Source organism: Dichomitus squalens (assembly GCF_000275845.1).
Source record: "Dichomitus squalens LYAD-421 SS1 unplaced genomic scaffold DICSQscaffold_8, whole genome shotgun sequence".
NCBI classification, from domain to species: Eukaryota; Fungi; Basidiomycota; class Agaricomycetes; order Polyporales; family Polyporaceae; genus Dichomitus; species Dichomitus squalens.
In genome coordinates, this window is record NW_006766890.1 from 814,023 (window position 1) to 832,579 (window position 18,557).

At 55.4% G+C, this 18,557-nt stretch overlaps 5 protein-coding genes across 5 annotated transcripts; 3 read left to right on the forward strand and 2 right to left on the reverse strand.

Moving 5' to 3' along the window:
- Positions 1-155: 155 nt before the first annotated feature.
- On the forward strand, positions 156-1,423 carry DICSQDRAFT_103552 (uncharacterized protein). Its single transcript, XM_007364339.1, has 5 exons — positions 156-239; positions 302-312; positions 365-435; positions 497-590; positions 660-1,423. The coding sequence occupies exons 1-5, from the start codon at positions 189-191 to the stop codon at positions 679-681; spliced, it is 249 nt and encodes an 82-aa protein (XP_007364401.1). The 5' UTR covers positions 156-188; the 3' UTR covers positions 682-1,423.
- A 772-nt stretch (positions 1,424-2,195) lies between these two features.
- On the forward strand, positions 2,196-5,249 carry DICSQDRAFT_160801 (Aldo/keto reductase). The gene is made up of 7 exons (XM_007364340.1): positions 2,196-2,460; positions 2,510-2,634; positions 2,691-2,802; positions 2,874-3,207; positions 3,263-4,576; positions 4,642-4,775; positions 4,838-5,249. The coding sequence occupies exons 1-5, from the start codon at positions 2,359-2,361 to the stop codon at positions 3,790-3,792; spliced, it is 1,203 nt and encodes a 400-aa protein (XP_007364402.1). The 5' UTR covers positions 2,196-2,358; the 3' UTR covers positions 3,793-4,576; positions 4,642-4,775; positions 4,838-5,249.
- A 2,436-nt stretch (positions 5,250-7,685) lies between these two features.
- DICSQDRAFT_135309 (uncharacterized protein) lies at positions 7,686-12,107 on the reverse strand. Its single transcript, XM_007364341.1, has 4 exons — positions 11,723-12,107; positions 10,725-11,659; positions 10,208-10,672; positions 7,686-10,134 (listed from the first exon to the last, which is right to left on the reverse strand). Exons 3-4 carry the CDS (start codon positions 10,601-10,603, stop codon positions 8,026-8,028), a joined length of 2,505 nt encoding a protein of 834 aa, XP_007364403.1. The 5' UTR covers positions 10,604-10,672; positions 10,725-11,659; positions 11,723-12,107; the 3' UTR covers positions 7,686-8,025.
- Positions 12,108-12,577: 470 nt separating this feature from the next.
- DICSQDRAFT_103564 (uncharacterized protein) lies at positions 12,578-15,615 on the reverse strand. Its single transcript, XM_007364342.1, has 10 exons — positions 15,396-15,615; positions 15,301-15,342; positions 14,684-14,719; positions 14,526-14,632; positions 14,167-14,468; positions 14,069-14,120; positions 13,856-13,992; positions 13,183-13,796; positions 13,000-13,121; positions 12,578-12,938 (listed from the first exon to the last, which is right to left on the reverse strand). Exons 1-10 carry the CDS (start codon positions 15,566-15,568, stop codon positions 12,898-12,900), a joined length of 1,626 nt encoding a protein of 541 aa, XP_007364404.1. The 5' UTR covers positions 15,569-15,615; the 3' UTR covers positions 12,578-12,897.
- Positions 15,616-16,377: 762 nt separating this feature from the next.
- Positions 16,378-17,370, forward strand: DICSQDRAFT_103567 (ATP synthase d subunit). Its single transcript, XM_007364343.1, has 6 exons — positions 16,378-16,452; positions 16,535-16,574; positions 16,638-16,864; positions 16,950-17,054; positions 17,117-17,198; positions 17,260-17,370. The coding sequence occupies exons 1-6, from the start codon at positions 16,423-16,425 to the stop codon at positions 17,295-17,297; spliced, it is 522 nt and encodes a 173-aa protein (XP_007364405.1). The 5' UTR covers positions 16,378-16,422; the 3' UTR covers positions 17,298-17,370.
- The last annotated feature ends 1,187 nt before the right edge of the window (positions 17,371-18,557 follow it).

Sequence of the window (18,557 nt, forward strand, 5' to 3'; positions counted from 1 at the left end):
GACGTGTATAGAATATCAAGATAACGACGGCTGGACGAGACGAGCCAGGTCGATGGAGGGTGGCTAGACGCGTCGGTTGGGTGCGGCGCGTGGGAAAACGGACGACAGGTCGGGTGAAGTCGAATCGCGCGAACCAACCGCCTCCTCCAGCTTTTGTCGCCCTCTCGTCTCTCTGGTATTCCCTCGATATGTCGCAGCTCCGCCGGCCGAATTTCTTGAAGAACTGGTTCGCCGTTGAGGTCAGTCTCACAAACTTTCAGAGGCATGACGTAGCAAATGCTGATCAGACTGCGCTGTGCAGGCAACCCCCATGTAAGTGTTCGAATACGTGCCATGCCGTGTCGTCCTCGCTCATTCTCTTCAGCTACGCTATCGTTGGCGCCGTTGTTGTTGGTGCGGGCTGGTACTTGACGCGCCTCGCGCGTGGCCCCGAAGGTATGTCGATACATGCTCTCATATCTCGTCCCTACCTTCATGGGTCGGCTCGCCCGTGCAGTTGTCTGGACGAAGGACAACCCGACCCCCTGGAACACCATCAAGCCCGACGAGAACACCAAGATGCTTACTGTCAACCAACACTTCGAGAAGAGGTACGCCCCATTCGCCTACGCCTCGTAATCGCCTTTGTTAACGAACGTTCTTAACATGTGCTTTCACAGCTGGGAAAGGAAGAAGCTTTGAAACGCCTCTACCTGTATCGGGTCGGCCTCGGAGTTCAGAAACCGATATACTTATCCTGTACTATCGACGCGCCCACAATTCCACAAGTAATCTGCCTTTATGCCAGGAGCTTACGTGTCGTTGGCCCTGTGTTCACGAGCGCGTCTTAACCTGGTTTCATGGTCATGCAATAGACACGTTCAAGGCGAGGAATGGATTGTAAGTGTGCTCACTACAAGAGGCATTATCACCGAGGGTGATAGGTAGTGCAGCAATGTGGCCTGCGCAATGCGGTTAGGGGCGCTCGTTGAGTAGCCGCACCCGAAGCATTGCGGTGCACAAGTAGCCTGCAGGCCTCGGGGTCACAATTAGCCTGTGACCATATTTAAAGGCTCACGAAGAACAAAATCAGCAGAAATTGCTTTGTACTGCACCAAGCATGCAACCGTCCCACATACGTGCGGCCATACAACACACTCGACTATTTTTCCTAGGCCAGCCGCCCGCACAGAAGTGCAACTACGGTACTTGTCCCTACACCGGGAAAGCTTATGACGTGCGATTTGCACCGAGTCCGGATCCCCAGCCGCCTCGAACATCGAGTAGCCCGCCAGCTACGTGTCCCTGACCCGTCACCCCATCGCCTCGAATGACGCCGCGTCGTCGTACGACAACTTGACCTGCGTGACGTTGTGGATGCACGGCATTTGTGCGCAATCATCGAAGGTGGACGTGATATCGGGCGCGACAGTGCCGCTCGCGGTGAGCCTGTGCATCTCGTTGACGAGGCCCCGGAAGCTGAACGTGCCCCCGGGTGAGGCGGGGCTGTCCCAGGAGTCTTCTCTGTACGGCCGTATTGTTTGCGATAAATGACATGTTCGTAGCGAGGGATCCAGTTGGCAGGAATGTATCGTTCATCAGGACACTGCAATCATGGCTGTAAGCCGGCATCCGAAGAACAATCTAGTCCAGAGGGAAGCCCATTGAGGAGACCCCGCCCAGTACGTTGGGACTCCCAGTGCGACAACAGGCAGTATATGCAATCAACACTTGCATGTATGCTGGCCAGTTCCTTATCGCCTATTCGATTGGATAGAGATAAGCTAGCTGCTCGCCGGGTGCATAAAGGCGAGCCCCCATGTCCGCCGTTGGAAGTGCGTGTAGAGGACATCGGGGGGAACGGACTCGAATTGTCTACGTTTCATACCAGTCAAAGTCAAGTACTCCGCATGCTGACTACTAGTGCTGGGGTATGATCGTTATGTACTCTGCGCCCAGCTGGTCGAGCAGGCCCCCACGTTGCAGTAAGGGTGTTGTCCCCGCACAAAAGCCTATCGCGGAATAGCAGGTGTGAGATTGTGATAAGACCTCGGAGATACATGGAAACACGTTAGGTAGCATAATGGGTTGAGTTGTGAAACTGGCCCTGGGGAGCTATGGTGTGGAGGACTCGAACGAGGCGTCCATGGGCCAGCGCTGGCTTGCGAACCTTGTCTGGATGTCGCATCCCACCTTCTTCGGCAGCAGCTTGACTGGTGGCGCGTGACCTGGCACCTGAGAAGCGGGACCGCCGTATCGCGACTTGCGCCATCTGCGCAAATCTAAATCTTCAAGTGATTATGGAGGATGAAGGCGATCTTTCTGTCTACCATCGCTATCATCGCTAAGTGACGAGCCTAAGGTCAGAAAGTCGCCACTATGGTCGTGCCGCTTGGATCCCCTCAGCCCGTCTTTGCCCTACCCCTCCTCGAAGATATCCCGGACGATCTGGCAGACCGCCCTGTAGATGGGCCACCGTTGGTATGCCACTATTATTACGCCCTCTCACACGTGCTGACAAGCTGAACAGAAGGATATTGGGCCGCTGGGACTGCCGCAGATCATCTTCGGGGCTGCTACCTTCTCGGGGAGCTACAACTCCGAGGCCACAATTGCTAGCGATGTTCCGGTCCGCACTGTCCGCCTCGCTCTGCGGTGCGCTGTATTCCTTGCAGTCTATCACTACACCTGCTGAATTGCGCGTACAAAAGGTACGGCATCCGCGCCTTTGACACATCGCCCTATTATGGGCCGTCAGAGATCGTGCTCGGCACTGCACTCAAGGTCCTTGAACCAGTCTTTCCCCGCTCGTCATACAAACTCGTACGTTCTTCAGTGTCAGATCTTCTGTCGGCTTTACCTACCTGCTGATCGCCGGCGTCGTCCACGTACAGATGACGAAGTGCGGACGGTATGGCCTTACTCAGTCCGAGTTCGATTATTCTCCCGAGACCATCCGCAAGAGCGTCGAACGCAGTCTGAAGCGTCTCCATACTACTTACCTTGACACCGTATATTTGCACGACGTCGAATTCGTGTGCACCCCGGTGGGCCCTCTCGAGGCAGGCAATCCAGAAACGGCCCTTTTCGAGAAGAGTGCGGAGTATGGGCTTGCTGAAGGGCAGGAAGGCAAGGTGTGGGGAGAAGGAGATCAGAAGATCCTCGATGCCTATGCGGAGCTCCGAAGGTTACAAGAAGAAGGCAAGATCAAGCATATCGGGATCACTGGTGAGAAAGTAGACCTGTGTGAGGATTCGTGCTATACTGACCGAGCCGGACCCAGGCTACACACTCTCGACGCTTCTCCGCCTTGCGCTTCTTGTACTTCATACCCCGCCTTACAGACCGCTCGACGCCCTCCTATCTTACTGTCATCTGTCCCTCAACAACAGCACCTTCGCCACATACGCCAAACCGCTTCGCGAGCGCGCAAAGGTTACCCAGCTCGTCACCGCATCCCCTCTCAGCATGGGCCTCCTCACTCCGACGCCCCCACCCTGGCATCCTGCCCCCGTGGAGTTGAAGGAGGCGGCGAAGGATGCGAACAGGCTCGTGGAAGATGCGGGGTGGGAGGGCGGCCTTCCGAACCTTGCGATCGGGTACGGATTTAGGAAAGGGCAGGAGACTGACCTGCCAGTCGTCGTGGGACTCAGCAGCCCTCGTGAGGTACACGAGAGCGTACGCGCGTGGCGCACAATCCAGAAAGGCACCGATGAGGGGCAGCGGGTGGTATTGGAAGACAAGGTCATCCGTACTTTCGGGTCCTCATTGAATCTCTCTTGGGCCTCTCCCCCTGAAGAACTGCGGGTGTAGAGCTTCGATGTAGTCCGTCGAGATATCCGCGTACGAACACCCCACGCTTGTATCAATCACTGTGAACCTGGGAATAATCATCTACGGCCGCGTGGTACGCCCCTTACTGTCATTCAACGGTCGCTGATACATGTCTCTCGAAGGATCTTTATGATGACGAGTTTCTTTACTCCAGGGGCGTAGCTTTCGGCGCACTTCGTACCGACGTGAAGTGTGAGGCTTCGAATTCACTTTCAGTGAGAGTTGAAGTCACCCACAACCTGATCCTTTCGCGAGATCAATTCAGTCGCCACCCAAAAACAAACAAGGCACAAGAGCCAGTCCGGTTGGCTGGAGCAGTCCCCATATCATATTTAGTCGACCTCGGCGCGACGGAAAGTCCGCGTGGTTGGTATGCATACCCCAAACAACCAAGTCTCGGACTGAGGCACGACTCCATCTTCGAAAGACACTTCCCGATAATTCTTCATTGCTACAATGATGTCTCTCTCCTCCCTAGGACATATCTTGTTACGCCTCGCCGTCACCCTCATCTTCGGAACGCGCTCGCAGGCATTCCGATCTTCGGTCATCGCAAATCCTACGTTATCGATCAATAACATCCCGTTCAGCACAAGGGCGCACTGGATGCGAGTCGCCAACGCCGCGCTCGCCGACATTAAATCCCCGTGCCCGGCCAGCGCGTTCGCGACTGTCATAGTCAACCATTCCGCTGCAGGTTTGGGCGAGCTTGTATGCATCGGGGTCAACTCTGCGATGACAACTGGTAATCCAACAATGCACGGTGGGCTGTTCAAGACAATGTCTCGATTCTTCATCGCTATGGCTAACATATCAAAACTTATGCAGGCGAGATGGCTGCAATACATAATTGTACCTCGATAATGACAGACCCGGATGGGCCATTCAAGTTTACCCCGAGCCGAGCAGAGGCTGCATTCACAGAGCTCAGTCTCTACACCAACGCGGAGAGCTGTCCGATGGTCAGCCGTACTCCTATGCCTGAATGATGCCGCCGTGCTGACCTGATCCTGCCCCTTGCTAGTGTGCTTCAGCGATCCGTTGGTCAGGCTTCCGCGAGTACATCTACGGCACGAGCATAGACTCGCTGATAGAGCAAGGCTGGGACCAAATCCGCGTGCCTTCGATCTCCATTTTCGGACAATCGTTCGATCTTCCAACGCAGGCAAGACTGCTCGGTGGGGTGCTCACCAATGAAACCGATCCGTTATTCTTCTGGCGTTTCAATCCCGACTTCCCTTGCCCCACAGGTTGTGCGAGGATTGCCGGAACATGCGAGCCTTCGACCTGATATCATTGCATGGAGTGGTTCAAGCGATGAGATCGTTGGGCGGGTTGAAGCAGCAGAACTCCAGGATGTATGCATTGTTGCAGATGTAAATAACACAGTTGGTTCGCACCCTCGCTCATAGCTAGTCGTGAAATCATCATCTTGCTGCTCCTCAGCCGGATTAATGAATGGAAAGAACCTGTATTACAGATGCGTCGTAAAGCAGAGTATAGATACATTGACGGTTATGACTTCCACACATCCAGCAGTCCGAGCCCGGGAACCAATAGAACTGCTCAACTCGTAAACGATCCCACCGTAGCGGAACTACTACCGAGTCTTGATGATACCAGCACTGATGAGCTTCATGATGTTCTGGCGGACGGCCGGGTTCTTCATGTGATCCTGGAGCGCAGCGGGGTCCGACTGCGCCTGCTGGAGGATGGATTGCATGATCGGGTCGCTCATAATTCTCTGTGGTACGAATGTTCGTGAGCTTAAGACCTGGACTGGACTCAAGTCGGGTGGGACGCACAGCAATTTCGGGATCACGCATCGCCCGCTGGAGCGTCTCTTCCTCGGACTCGCCCTCACGTTGCGACAGCATGGCCTGCTGGCACTTCCAGACCTGCTCCTGGATCTCCTTCACGTGCTTCTTCTCCGTGTCGATGTCCGCCGCCTGCTCTACGGCCTCGATCGCCTTCATGTAGTCACGCATGGCGAAGAGCACGTGGCTCTTGCGGATGTACGCCTTCACGAACTTGGGGTCGACCTTTATGGCCTCCTCCGCGTCCTTCAGCGCCTCAGGAAGCGCGGCGAGCTTCGTGTACGCGTTCGCGCGGTTGTTGTAGCCGCGTGGGTCGCTAGGATCGCGCTTGATCGCCTCCGTGTACGCCTTGACAGCCCCCGCGAAGTCGCCAGCCTTGAAGAGGGTGTTGCCCTCCTCGCGGGCAACGGCGGCCTTTTCGGGGTCGATGTACTCGAGACGGGCCTTCTCGGCCTGCTCGCGCTCCGCTTGGCGGAGCTTGTTGAGGATGTCAGGTGTGCGATGCTCGGTGAGCGACTTTTGGTAGAACTTGATGGCGGTAGGAAGGTCGCCCTTGCGCTGGTACGCGCTACCAATGCGTCCATAGGCCTTAGCGATCAGCTTGAAATCGGCACGAATCTACGTAATAGCAGGTTAGACCTTCGTCATCTATTGGATAACCTGCAGGGACATACCTCGCGACCCTCTTCGATGGCCTTCTCGCACGTCTTGATGGTCTCGTCGAAGTCACCCTTCTCAAAGTACGCAGCGGCTAGGTTGGTTAGGAACGTGATGTCCTTCGGCCAGATATCCCAAGCCTTCTGGAAGTGCGTGATAGCGCCCTCGAAGTTGCGCGTCTTGTACGCCTCCGCCCCGAGCTTCTTTTCCTCTTCCGCCTGCTTCTTGGTTGCTGCCTCCTCCTCATCGAGCATCTCGACGTCCTCTTCCTTCGCAGGCTCAGGAGCCTTCGACGAGGAAGCAGCAGGTTGCGGTGGCGGCGAAGTAGGCGGGCTCTGGACACCGGGGCGCGACACGCCAGGCGGGAGCTCGTCGGAGCCCTCTTCGCGCGAGAAGCCCTGCATGTCGATGCCCATCAGCGCGCCAAGGACGTCTATCATGCGCGGGTCAGACTGCAGGGCGGTCTCAGCGAGCTTTGGATTCTGCTGGAATAGCTGCAGTTTCTGGACGAACGCGGGGTCCGCGAGGTGCTTCGCCGTGCGAGGGTTGGCAGCAAGCTTGCCTAGAAGCTGAGGGTCGCTGAACATCTTCCCAAGGCCAAATGCCTCCGCGCCATCACCACGCTCGTCCGCCTCTACATATCACAGATTATGTCAATATGCGTACTATGATGGGGCGGAGTATCTTGTGCTCACCTTTGGCGTCGATGACCTCCTTCAAACCTTTTCGGAGTGCAGGACTGTCCTCAATCTTGAGACCAGTCTCGTACGCCTCGATGGCGTCTACATATCTCCTCTGACCATGGAGGGCAGCGCCCTTGCGCGCATAACCCTTTGACCAAGTAGGATTCACTTTAATGCACTACGTGCAGCCCCGCGCGTTAGTCCGGACTGACCAAAATCGAGATCGACGCACATACTTGCTCCGCGTCCTCGAGCGCGCCTTGCCATTGCTTCTTCCCTGCCTTCGCGGCGCTCCGGTTGGACCAGAGCACGAAGTTATTTGGGTCAAGCTCGAGAGCCTTGGAGAAAAGTTCAATGGCCTTATCGTAGTCCTTGGCCTGGAAAGCCTTGTTTCCCTGGTCCTTCAGGGCGTCAGCCATGTCCGCGAGTGCAGTTGCAATAGAGAAAAGTATTGGGATGAAGTCAGTCGCAGGGCAGTCGTCTCTAGTAGCGTAGAACGCAGGACTTTTATCATCTTCACGGCGTCCAGTGCAACTAAGCTTCAGACACGAGCACGAAGATTCGAGAAGTTTCCCGCATCCCCATCCCGTTTGGGATTGTCAACGTCCCGATCGCTCACTTATCCTACCTGATTAGGGTTTAGCGCACAAAAATACGGGACTTCGTACTGGCAATCAGCCTCAAGTCATACAGAGGCGGGCAGGCCTCAGCTGTTGCAAGACCGAAATATAGTAAATAGGCTCAAGTATGTACACGTCCAACTTACACCCTGACAGATGTTGTAATAATGGATACAAGATGATGGTATGAGCACAGCAGAAGACACAACGAGCAGCAGATACGCAGAGAGCTAAACAGTAGAACAAGACACAAGATTAAATACCGACACATTCCATATAGCAATGGCGAACAGAGGCATGACCTGTGCACGCCTATAGAAAGTCCTCACGGCGGCCTACGCTACCGTTTTCATGGCTGTTTATTTTACTCGAGCCTCCATAAACTTAACAGCGCACCATCCAGTCGCCGTGTCATCGATAATGGGGAGAGGCCACCTAGTGCGCCGGCCCTGGGCCCGGGACCATCGTCGTGAAGCTGTCCGGACGTTGCATGACGTCTACGAACGAGTTCCACTCCGACAGCCCAAACCCGATCGACGCTCCCCACATCGAGCTCTCGTCGGCAGGGTGGATGTACGCAAGGTCTTGCGCGACGCCGTTGTCGCGGAACATCTGCTGGTGGTGCGGAAGCGGCTGCTGCATCGTCTCCGACTGTTGCGTCGCATATCGCACCATTGGGAACGACTGGCTGCTCGTCGGAACCGTGGGCGAGTACTGCTGTTGATGGGGCGATGGGTGCTGGTGGTGCGCTACGTGTCCGTGCGGCTGGGAGGTGGAGATGGAGGCCGTCGACGGGCGCTGGGCTGGGTAGGGAGAGGGCATCCCGTGCTGCGGGTGCCCTTGCTGGGTATACTGCACGTTGCCGATCTCGGACTGCGGCTGTGACGTCCACCGCGTGGCAGATACCGGTGGTTGTGTCGGGTGAGGTGGGGCTGACGCATGGGAAGACGGGGGAGGGGGAGGGACTGAGCGTTTGGCGACTTCCAAGCGACTTGGAAAGGATTTTTGCACTTGGACGCTCGCCTGGAACGCGGCTGCGTCGTAACGATTGTATCCGGGAGAATCCGCAGAACGGGAGTACGGAGCGTCTTGATACGGGAACGCCAGCGTCCGCACCAGACTGAGGACCTGCGCCTTCTTCCGCTCACGCTCTTCCCTGGGTAGATCGAGGAGCTCGTCCGAGTAGAGTGGTGCGAGCGCCTGAAGGATTGTCAACGCCTTGTCCGCAACAGGCATCCATCGGCTAGACTCTAGGGATGCAATCGACTTCCGGATGTTCTCCCGGAAGAGGCTGGCGGCGGGTTGGTCCGGCTTCGTAATAAGCTGGAAGGAGAAGAACATCGCGGCCGAGAAGACGTGGAAGGGGCCCCAATTCATGTGTCCAGGAACGGCAAGCGCGGTGTTAGAAAGGAAATCAGGACGCGTCTGGCCGACGAGGGCGATGAGCTGAGACGCCGCACTGACAGCGATCTCGAGGCTCTCTGGCACCTTCGCGTACGGTCGATGGAGGGTAAATCGGATGTGGTGGTACGCGGTGCGGATGATGACACTTTGCACGCCGAGCCGACGCACGGATGTAATAGGACTTGCGAGCGAGCGAGCGATCCGGTACTCATCAAGATCCAGTTCTTGCGGGAGCGCCTCGTACCACTCCGTCAGCATCCTGTCTTTGTCCTGCACGGAGGAGTAGGGGACTGCACGGAAGGACACTGCATCGTCCATGATATCGCCGAGCACATAAGCGAGCTTGAAAAGGGCGATGTTGGGGAGATACAAGCGCTGTGACTTGTCGATGGACGGGTCGCAATATGTCGGCAATTGCGTATTAAAGTGATGCGAAGCGATGGCTAGCGGGCGTCCGAACATGAAGGCTTGCCAGCGTTCAAGTAGGATGATGTGCCACCATGCCCATCGTCTCCGTTCAGCGACGCTCTTCTCGAATCTGTTTGATCCCGGATCTCGGTGAAGACCCATAGCGGTCCCAATGGTGACAAGCTCCCCTCGTACGCTCCATGTCTCCTCTGGGTCTTCTTTGGCGAAGGTGAGATAATGGCTGCGGACAAGGAGGAGCTCGACTAGATCAAGCGAATACGATCGGCCCGGGCTGGATGAGCTTTTGCGGTAGCGGTCTAGTGCAGTGCGCATGATGCTATAGCATTTTTGCCCGAGCTCCTCGCAGGTCTCGGACATGCCCTGAAGGAGCGCATGCCTTGGGGGGAGGTAGCGAGCGGCAAGCGCGATCAAGATGCAGACCGTCGCGAGGACGAGGCGGTCGCCATGCTTGCCCTTCTTGTACCGATCCCACCCGGCGAGTAGCGCGGGTTCGTTCACATGCCGGTAGACCCAATTGCAGTACTCGAAGTAGTACTCAATCAAGCCGTCGATCATGTGGATATCCGGTAGCTGGGCGGTCAGATCCTGGTCCCAATCGCCTGTGGATCCGTTGTGATCGATGTTGTCGGCGATTGCGCGGGAGTGAGAGGGCGGCGAGGGAGTAGACGCAGACCTGTCATTTTGGTTGTCGATGTCGTCGCGGTCGGATGCCTGTCAGGTCGATGTGTAGTGAGTTCAAAGTGACATACAAGGCGCCGAGGGTAAGAGACATCGTACAACTTACGTTGATGAGGTGAGAGGCAGCACTGGTGGCGCCCGCAAATAGACCACCTGAGGCTAGCTGGCCAAGCATGCCGGGTGCACTTGCCATGTCCACGTCTTCGGACTTCTCCTTATCGTGCGAAGGACCTTCAGAGTCCGGACTGAGTCTTGATGTCGAGACAGGATCGTAAGGAGATGGGTGGTGAGGAGGTAGAGACGGACGGCGCTCCGAGGTGTAGCCATTGGGAGTCGGGCGACCAGGAGTATAGGTGCTAACATGTTGCTCGAGGAGATTAAGGGAGTGTCGGATGCGAGCGAATTCGGCCGCAGCATCAAGAGGCCGCCTGAGATTGACGAAGATGACGGATATGAGAGATCTCCGCAGAAGAGTGATGGAGACGGTGCTGAACGGACACATACTGTTGATCTACGGCACTACGAAATGAAGGATCTGTATCGTGACCTTGATAGCAGAGGGAAGTGGTCCCTGTACAAGGCCAAATGAGGAAACGTCGGTAGGAGGGGCGGAAGGGACACACCTCTGAGCACGCAGGACGAGCAAGGGCGGTTTCTAGATATCCGAGGACAGCGAGGAGATTCAATTAGTCAACGCTGAATGCCGAGGGGGCGCGCGGGGGCAAGCGGATACGACCAGAGGGTGCGCAGGCGATGGTCAACAATGTCCACGATGCACGCACCTGTCGCACTTGAGTTTGCTGTTCCTGCATGGCTCGCAGTTGATAGCCTTACGTGCCCGCTTGGGAGGCGGGCGGGCATCGAGCCCCGCGCTATCCGCCGTTTCGTTTGGTCCGTTCGCGCCCGGCCCTGGGGAGCGCACTCGTACTTGCTTCGTCCTAGGGACCGATCCAGAAGCAGGACCTGATGCCGCAACCGCGGACAGATGGCCGTTTGAGTTTCCAGACTGTGTCGCAGGCATCCTCACATCCAAGCCAAGGACCGAGTCGTTGCGCGCGGAAGACAGGTCGATGCCGTTAGCTATGCCGCCAAGATGTCGCCGACGAGGGGGGGGGTTGTGAGTGGACGAGCTGGAAAATGGGTAGCCGCAACGTCGACGTCGGGGGCGAGAACGGCAATCGACGGAGACCGAGCCCAATGGGAGCGTCTTAACACCCCAGGCGCCTCCTCTGCTTCCGGTACTTCCTCTTCTCATTCCTGACTCCTGCAAGCCGCTGTCACTTTACCGCACGAAACGTCGTCTCTGCATGCGGATGGGCCCTCGACCCAGCCTTCCGAGCCCTACCACCGCCGGTAGCCATCCGTGTCGCATCTGCATCCCTCCACTCGGACAGTACTCCAAGCTGGTCGCCCCGTATAGAGCATTCCAGATCAGGAAGCTTCCGTAAATCGGGGTTTCAACCTGCAGCCCACGAGTCTTCCTCCGTCCGTGGGACCACAGAGGAGCGGGTCCAGCCAAGTAGAAGTATAGATGGTGACCAGTCGGGAGGTGAGCGCAAGGTGATCTTCATCGCCCAATGCTGCGTCCTCGAGTATGATGTCACTAAACACATGCACAAACAGGGAGATCTGATCTCGTGCGATACATAACCGGTTCATGTATCGCTCCAACTTGCCAAGGGCGGTCCCCAGAGCACGCTATCAGGTGCTATCCTCATTATGCGATGATCCGGCAACAATTCAGCAAGATCATAAGCAAGTCCCTTACATATTTTGCGCTCAATGTCTACGGATGCACAGTTGTCACAATATTGGACAAGAGCGCCTGCGAGCTGTCGCGGTGTATGTACTATCAAAGGAGATGGTATCATCAACGCCTTGCATAGAACACACATTCGATTGTTGCAACAAATTTACCCTGCTCCGCCACTTGACGCACCGTCAGACCTGTCAGAGCATCTCCGAGGCTCGGACGTGCACCAATATACATATCACAAGGCAATCACCACACATCAGGCCTACAGCATAAAGTTTTCCGCGGATCGAGAACCGTATCTCTACTCAATCTCTAGTCTAATATAATACATTCCTTTGAGCGCAGGCGAAAATCTCCTTTTGCTCGGGGTCGCTCTCGTGCGAATCTCTGTGTTCTTGCACCGAAACGACCAGACAAAGGGGTGCGCGAAAGCAGAGCAGTACAAATGCTTATTTGGGTCCTAACCAAGTAAGAACGGAACTTGAGTGCTCCGTGATCCTCGGGCTCATAGTGCCGTGTGGTTAGACTAATCCGAATGGCCAGTGACTCCAGTCACAAATACGACGCAAGTGAAACCAACGTCTTCGCGGACGTGGTGATAAACTCTGTAGGTCGACAAACCTTAGCTGCTGGGGTTCGTGCCACATGGCGAGAACTCACGGTGTATGAACTTACCTAGTATCTACTGACTCGGGTAACTCGAGAACGATAGTTATCTAGTATCGCATGGCACAAACGATGAGCACCGGCATGGTCATAACAAGGCGAAAGCGGAATAGAGGAATGGATACACTCATGACGAATTCAACAACTCAATGACATACGACATCTACGCATTTTATGACTATTGCTTGCAGCCAGGACAAAACAACGTGCCAAATTATCAGCAAGATTCCTCCCATGAGACCTGATCTGAACGGCGCGGATGGGAATGGGAATCAGTACGGATACGATACATGACTAGGATACACATGAATAAGTCTTCTGATTCTCGACGACCCCCTGGTGTGTTGGGAACCATTATAGCTGGTTCCATAATTCTAATGTCCTTGCTTGGTGGCCTGGAGCGCGCACAGCGCGGCTGCAACAGTAGACGACTTCAGTACTGCATCGCAACGAAGGTGCTTGCGCCAGGCACGTACCTCCAACACCACTGCCATCCTTAGCGAGGCCGATGTCAACCTTCTTCTCCACCTCTTCGCCGATGAGATCGCGCAACGAATCGCGCAGGCGAGCTTGAAAGTTCGGGTAGAACTGAATCAAACTGGGAACCACGCGCTTCAGCACCGTTTCTCATCCGTCGCCGTCGGAGATCATACGCTCACCTGCCGTCCACACCGACACCTATCTTCTCCTCATCCGTCGCAAACCCGCCACCAAGCTTCGCACGCCCGGTCTGCACAAGGACCGCCGCCACAGCGCAGCCGCTGAGCTTGGCAGCGCGATCCGCGACGAGCGATGACGCCCACCGAACGATGGCAGCATCTCGTAGTGAGACATTCTCGGGATCCAGTGATAAGCGTTGAATGACGATGCCGCGGATGCGCTCGAGTCGTGCAACGTCCTCTTCTGACAGCTGGTCAACGTCTACGAACTTGACTGCTTGCCAGTCAGGAACCTCTGTCGTAGAGCCATTGAGCGATATCTGCGCATGCTCGGCGTCTTTCCCCGATACGGCAGGTACGCGCCCTGCCTCCCAAGCCTCCTCGACCTCGGACATTACTGCCGTATCGAGGCCATAGTGAGTGTCGAGAACATCGCTCGAGCGACCGTTAAATAGCAAGGGTTTCGGAGCGGCATCAACGAGGGAAAGGAGGATATTACGGGTGATCTCTCCCAGGTACATGCCGGAGATGAATTTCTCGAATGCTTGCAGGCGGGGATTAATCGATTGGCGATCTAGTTTGTTATCATAGGGCGTGCTTGGAAGAACTGATCGCTAGTGAATACGTGTTCATGTCAGCCATCAGCGTAGAAGCTGGTGAGCATAATTCGTACTGTGTTGTTAAATGCACCCCATTCTGTGTTTATGACCATGAAGCCGCCCTTCTGTCGTGCTTCAGATTCACCGAGCTTCTTGATGTTGTCCACACGCTCAACGTAAGCGCCATTGGTACCCGTGCCGAATATGCTGCCTGCATCACGAAAGGCGAACCGATTTCTGTTAGCGCATATGGCTATACTTTGTCACGCCAATACTCAGGAGCTCACCCAGGATACAGCCACCGCTGGTATATGCACGAGAAAGCAAGGCTCCGACAGTCTACGAGGATTAGCCTGAGCCCTGCTTCGTAAATGGAACTACTCACATCGTTCACCAAGGCAACACATCTCACGTGTAGGTGTTTACGGTTGAAGGCATCTTGAAGGAGCTGGACCACATCATTACCAACAGCGTTCTTTGCCGAGAATCCCTTCGTCCATGTCAGAATCTTTCCTCGGTTCAAGGCAGTCTGCTCGACTGGGAAACTGAAGGTTAGCCCGAGAGGAACTGCAGGCTCCTCAGATAGCGGAGGTGAACCGAAGGGGTTGACTTGTTCGTTCGTCGGGGAGGAAGGCACCGCAGAGGCGAAGTCGGTTAGGAAGGCATCAACGGAGTCTGCCAAGTAGTCTGCACATTCGAATGTTAGCGGAAGTTGACCACGGCAGTGGAATGTCGTGCGCTCACCAAACAAAACGCTCGCCTCGCCTGTTTTCAGCTGCTCTGAAACCTTGTATTTCTGCTGCCTCAGCACAAATTCCTTGTTTCCGAGAAGCTCGACCTCGCAAACACGCCTGTGCGGCGTTACTGACTGTGTGAGAATTAATCATTATGAATGGACGCACAGGTTTGTCCCTCCGAGATCCAGTGCGAGGAATGTCCTGTGTGAAAGCGTATAATCAGTCTATAAACAAACGCAGATGCCACGAGGCGATCGAGATGGAAAGCAAGTCGGGCGCTATGACGTCGTTGTGTCCATTCCCTGCATATTGTCTCTGCAAGAAAAGTTCGCGGTCTTGTGACAAAGAAACGCGACGGAGGCTGTATGAGCCATGCGTGTCAATTGCCCGCGTACATTCTCTTCCAAGGCGAACGCTCGTCCGGGCCCGTGGCCGCACACCCCAAGGGGATGAGGGGGTGAGCTGCGCTCACAACCTCGTTCTATCGATGGCGTTACACCGAATGCACGTAATCTCGGGGGAACAACTCGACGCGAAGCTTGATGGAGCATCGGCTTTCCATATTGAGCGCGCGGTCACCGGTCCTGTGCCGGGAGCGCGTCAACATGGAAGATGGACACCTTCCGGGCGGGAACAGACATGGACGGGGACGGCGAACGATACCAATCGTGGGTAGACGCAGAGGGTGGATACGGGGACAGCGAAATTGGTGACGCGGATGATAGCGATGCAGAGCGTACACCCCGGCCAGCGGGCTGCGCGAACCAATCAAGAGTACTCACCCAATTTCCGTCCCGTCTGGCACGCCAGTCACGAATGTCGGGCTGCGAACAAGGCGTAAGCATAGGCATCTTACAGCAGTAACGGCTGCGCTTACATCATGGCCATCGGATGGTTATATTCGCTCAACCCAAGTTCAAAATCCTCGAGGAACTTGGAAGTGATGCGCGTGAGATCATCCTGGCTCAGGCGGAACTGTTGCTCAATCTGTTCGAGGACCCGGCGTCCATCCTCCGGAGAGGCCACATAGTGATAGGATGTGTTGCTCATCGTGACAGGGCCAGTCAGGAGGGTGGTGATATTGCGGGAGGAGGGGGGATGAGGACGGATGGGACTGCCGAGAAAGTTGGCTGTCTGCCCATCGACACTTATGACATAGGTGCCGGTCACGTGCATCCACTGCGATCGTCCTTGGCTGCCTTTTACAGCACTCGGCCCTTGCGATAAACCACTATCGTCATCGTCTCCTTGCCGTTTTGGACGGACGGACAAAGTTCATCGCTGGAGACTTTCTGCAATGAGTGATGTCGCAGACCCAACCTCTGCAAAAGGGGATCACCTTCCAGTAGTAGTCCGGAGCGGTCCAGCCTGCGAATGTGGATCATCAAGTCGACCACTGGCACAGGAGCATTTGTTTCTGAAAACCATGAGGCCTGGACGCTCGTGGAAGGCGTCATGTGGACGTTATAGACCCGCAATACCCATCACCTGTTCAACAGCTTGGCAACTCAATGTCGACATGCGCTGGTTGACTAGAAGTCGTGAGTGGATGCTCGACGCCCACAGAACCCATTCCTACCCTGGTGCTCGAAAGATGGTTCCTCATAGCGTGAGCTTTCCGGTGTCAGCTCAAGGTCAGCTTGTTGGCAGCTAAGGTATCTAGGAGAAAGAAGTCATGTTGTGAATGCCACCGTCAGTTCGCGTCTGTGGCCAGCCTGAAGCCAACCGACAAGCGAAGTCCTTTAAGCGCCTTAGGCATCGGCCGTTCCCGGCGACCCGTCGGGCAACACGAGCCAGCTGCTCACTGACGACCTCCACGAATCACCCTCTATTCTGTGCGCATTCTCCCTCTTGCTTGCCTGTTCTGCCAGTGGTTTGACCTCACTTCCTGCTCCAGCTCCGAAATGGCTTCAAAAGCAGTCGCCGCGACGGTGGTGAGTCCCGCTCAAAAAATCGGCCCACTTACCCGGGGCTCGCGCGAGAGGTTTCGTGACGTTTGACCTTGGTCTACTGCAGGACTTCGCCCGCATCTACACCTCCCTAGGTCTTGGCAAGGGTCAGTGTTCTGCTTCTACAGTGGGGGAGGGAGAGACCGTAGTGCTTACGCCGGATATGACAGAGACCATCGCGTCCCTCCAAGCGTTCCGCAAGCGGCATGCCGACGCCCAGCGCATCCAGGCGCAGCTTGCGTCCCAGCCGACAACCGTCGACCTCGAGCACTACCGCTCTGTTCTCCGCAACAAGGCGGTCGTCGATGAGGCTGAGAAGATTCTTCGCGACTTCAAGCCCGTCACTTACGATGTGAACACGCAAATCAAGGCGATTGAGGCGTTCGAGGCCAAGGCGGTGAGTTGATGACTTGACCACCTTTGCGCTTACGTGTGAGGCGTGTAAAGGATTTGGGACGCTCATGCAAGGCAAACGAATCTAGGTCGCAAAGGCGAAGGAGACCACAGAGAAGATTGACGCGGAGCTCAAGGATCTCCAGGCAACCCTCGCCAACATCGAGGAGGCGCGTCCGTTCGAAGATCTCACGGTGAGTTGATCCCTTTCGCTTCCGTTATTAGCAGGCTGTTGAACTGCCTATCACGAATACAGGCGGAGGAGGTTGGCAAGGCGCACCCACGCATCGTCGAAGCCGTCGAGACTATGATCAAGAAGGGCAAATGGACTGTACCCGGTATGTATCATTCCTGCTACTTTGACCATTCCTTAGTCATTCATTGTTATTCAACGTACAGGCTACAAGGAGAAGTTCGGCGACCTTTCCCTTATGTAAACATGATCATACTCCACATCGTCATAATAGACCCAGGAGGCGCTCGACGTTCCTTGCACGATGTGAGAATGCGTGAATAATCGTCATCGGGAACTTGTCGGGTGGAGAACAATCTTTTGGTGACTGACAGAGCGGACGGGCCTTAATCTGCGCTTACAGCCGGTTTCAGCTCGCTTGTCGCGAGAGTGCCGCGCCGCGTCTCGCGCATTTGCCTGTTTTCCCCTTCTAAGCGCCCCCAAAGGAACTTCGGACGACGATATCTCCTCGACAGCTCAATGTAACCACTTCATTCTTGCGTATTCTGGCTCAGGATCATGACGCGCAGGGCACGGTATTGTATTGAAGTTGCGCCAACTCGACGTCACCAACTTCTGGGCATTCCGGCTCTTCCAGCTCCCTACTGGACTCGGACAGCGTTGTTGGCTGAATGGTATGGCGTACTCTCCCGGAAATTATCGGAATGGTGAAGACAAGACGCTATCGAGGGCTCTGTGTCAAAAGGCGGAGTGTCCAGCGACAATCACGTCCACCATAGGCTGGGCTCGGGTGGCAGCCCTCTTGAGCCAGCTCAAAGTCCTCGTCGGGGAGCACCAGACACCATGACTTTGTGAGTAATCTGCACCTCCATAATCCCTGTGGTCTTGCAAGGCATCAGGGGCCATGTAGTCACTGTTGAGTAGGAGGGAGGAACAGACGAGGTCGGTAGATTGGAGCTGCAAAGGAGAGCTTGTAGAACACTACAATTGGCAACCGGCACAACTACATGGGTTTGTACGCTTACAGTGGACATATGTGACATGTTTCGTAGCAAAGATGTGTTGGATTTGACGATATACGACAGAGTGGTGTAATAGGCATGCGCCAGAACCCTTCGCAGAATGGAGAAAACGTACACCATGGACCTCTTCTGCACCATATGCCCTCCGTGACATCCGCCAACGGCTTTCAGTGAGCCCTCCAGGTATCTCCATGTTATGTTCAAGGAAATATGTGCGATGGATGCAGAAGACGGCAGGAAATAGACTGAAAGCAGGTGAATCGCCCGTTGGACGAGTTGCTAACTTGAAACCAGTACCGTGCCCTGCACGTCGTAATCCTGAGCCAGATTACGCAAGAATGAAGTGGTTACATTGAGCTGTCGAGGAGATATCGTCGTCCAAAGTTCCTTTGGGGTCGCTTAGAAGAGGCAAATGCGTGAGATGCGGCGTGGCGCTCTCACGACAAGCGAGCTGAAACTGGCTGTAGAAAGTATCTCAATTG

What these genes read in the sequence shown, in the direction of transcription:
- DICSQDRAFT_103552 (XM_007364339.1), top strand. Translation starts at nt 189, where the DNA reads ATGTCGCAGCTCCGCCGGCCGAATTTCTTGAAGAACTGGTTCGCCGTT. An exon ending in CCTCGCGCGTGGCCCCGAAG is followed by an intron (nt 436 to 496) that starts GTATGTCGATAC and finishes TCGCCCGTGCAG; the next exon opens with TTGTCTGGACGAAGGACAAC. An exon ending in AACCAACACTTCGAGAAGAG is followed by an intron (nt 591 to 659) that starts GTACGCCCCATT and finishes GTGCTTTCACAG; the next exon opens with CTGGGAAAGGAAGAAGCTTT.
- DICSQDRAFT_160801 (XM_007364340.1), top strand. Translation starts at nt 2,359, where the DNA reads ATGGTCGTGCCGCTTGGATCCCCTCAGCCCGTCTTTGCCCTACCCCTC. An exon ending in ACTGTCCGCCTCGCTCTGCG is followed by an intron (nt 2,635 to 2,690) that starts GTGCGCTGTATT and finishes CGCGTACAAAAG; the next exon opens with GTACGGCATCCGCGCCTTTG. An exon ending in CCCGCTCGTCATACAAACTC is followed by an intron (nt 2,803 to 2,873) that starts GTACGTTCTTCA and finishes GTCCACGTACAG; the next exon opens with ATGACGAAGTGCGGACGGTA.
- DICSQDRAFT_135309 (XM_007364341.1), bottom strand. Translation starts at nt 10,603, where the DNA reads ATGTGTCCGTTCAGCACCGTCTCCATCACTCTTCTGCGGAGATCTCTC. An exon ending in CTGCCTCTCACCTCATCAAC is followed by an intron (nt 10,135 to 10,207) that starts GTAAGTTGTACG and finishes TCGACCTGACAG; the next exon opens with GCATCCGACCGCGACGACAT.
- DICSQDRAFT_103564 (XM_007364342.1), bottom strand. Translation starts at nt 15,568, where the DNA reads ATGAGCAACACATCCTATCACTATGTGGCCTCTCCGGAGGATGGACGC. An exon ending in GTGTTGCCTTGGTGAACGAT is followed by an intron (nt 14,121 to 14,166) that starts GTGAGTAGTTCC and finishes TAATCCTCGTAG; the next exon opens with ACTGTCGGAGCCTTGCTTTC. An exon ending in GGATGGCAGTGGTGTTGGAG is followed by an intron (nt 12,939 to 12,999) that starts GTACGTGCCTGG and finishes CTACTGTTGCAG; the next exon opens with CCGCGCTGTGCGCGCTCCAG.
- DICSQDRAFT_103567 (XM_007364343.1), top strand. Translation starts at nt 16,423, where the DNA reads ATGGCTTCAAAAGCAGTCGCCGCGACGGTG. An exon ending in AAGCAGTCGCCGCGACGGTG is followed by an intron (nt 16,453 to 16,534) that starts GTGAGTCCCGCT and finishes GGTCTACTGCAG; the next exon opens with GACTTCGCCCGCATCTACAC. An exon ending in GTCCGTTCGAAGATCTCACG is followed by an intron (nt 17,055 to 17,116) that starts GTGAGTTGATCC and finishes TCACGAATACAG; the next exon opens with GCGGAGGAGGTTGGCAAGGC.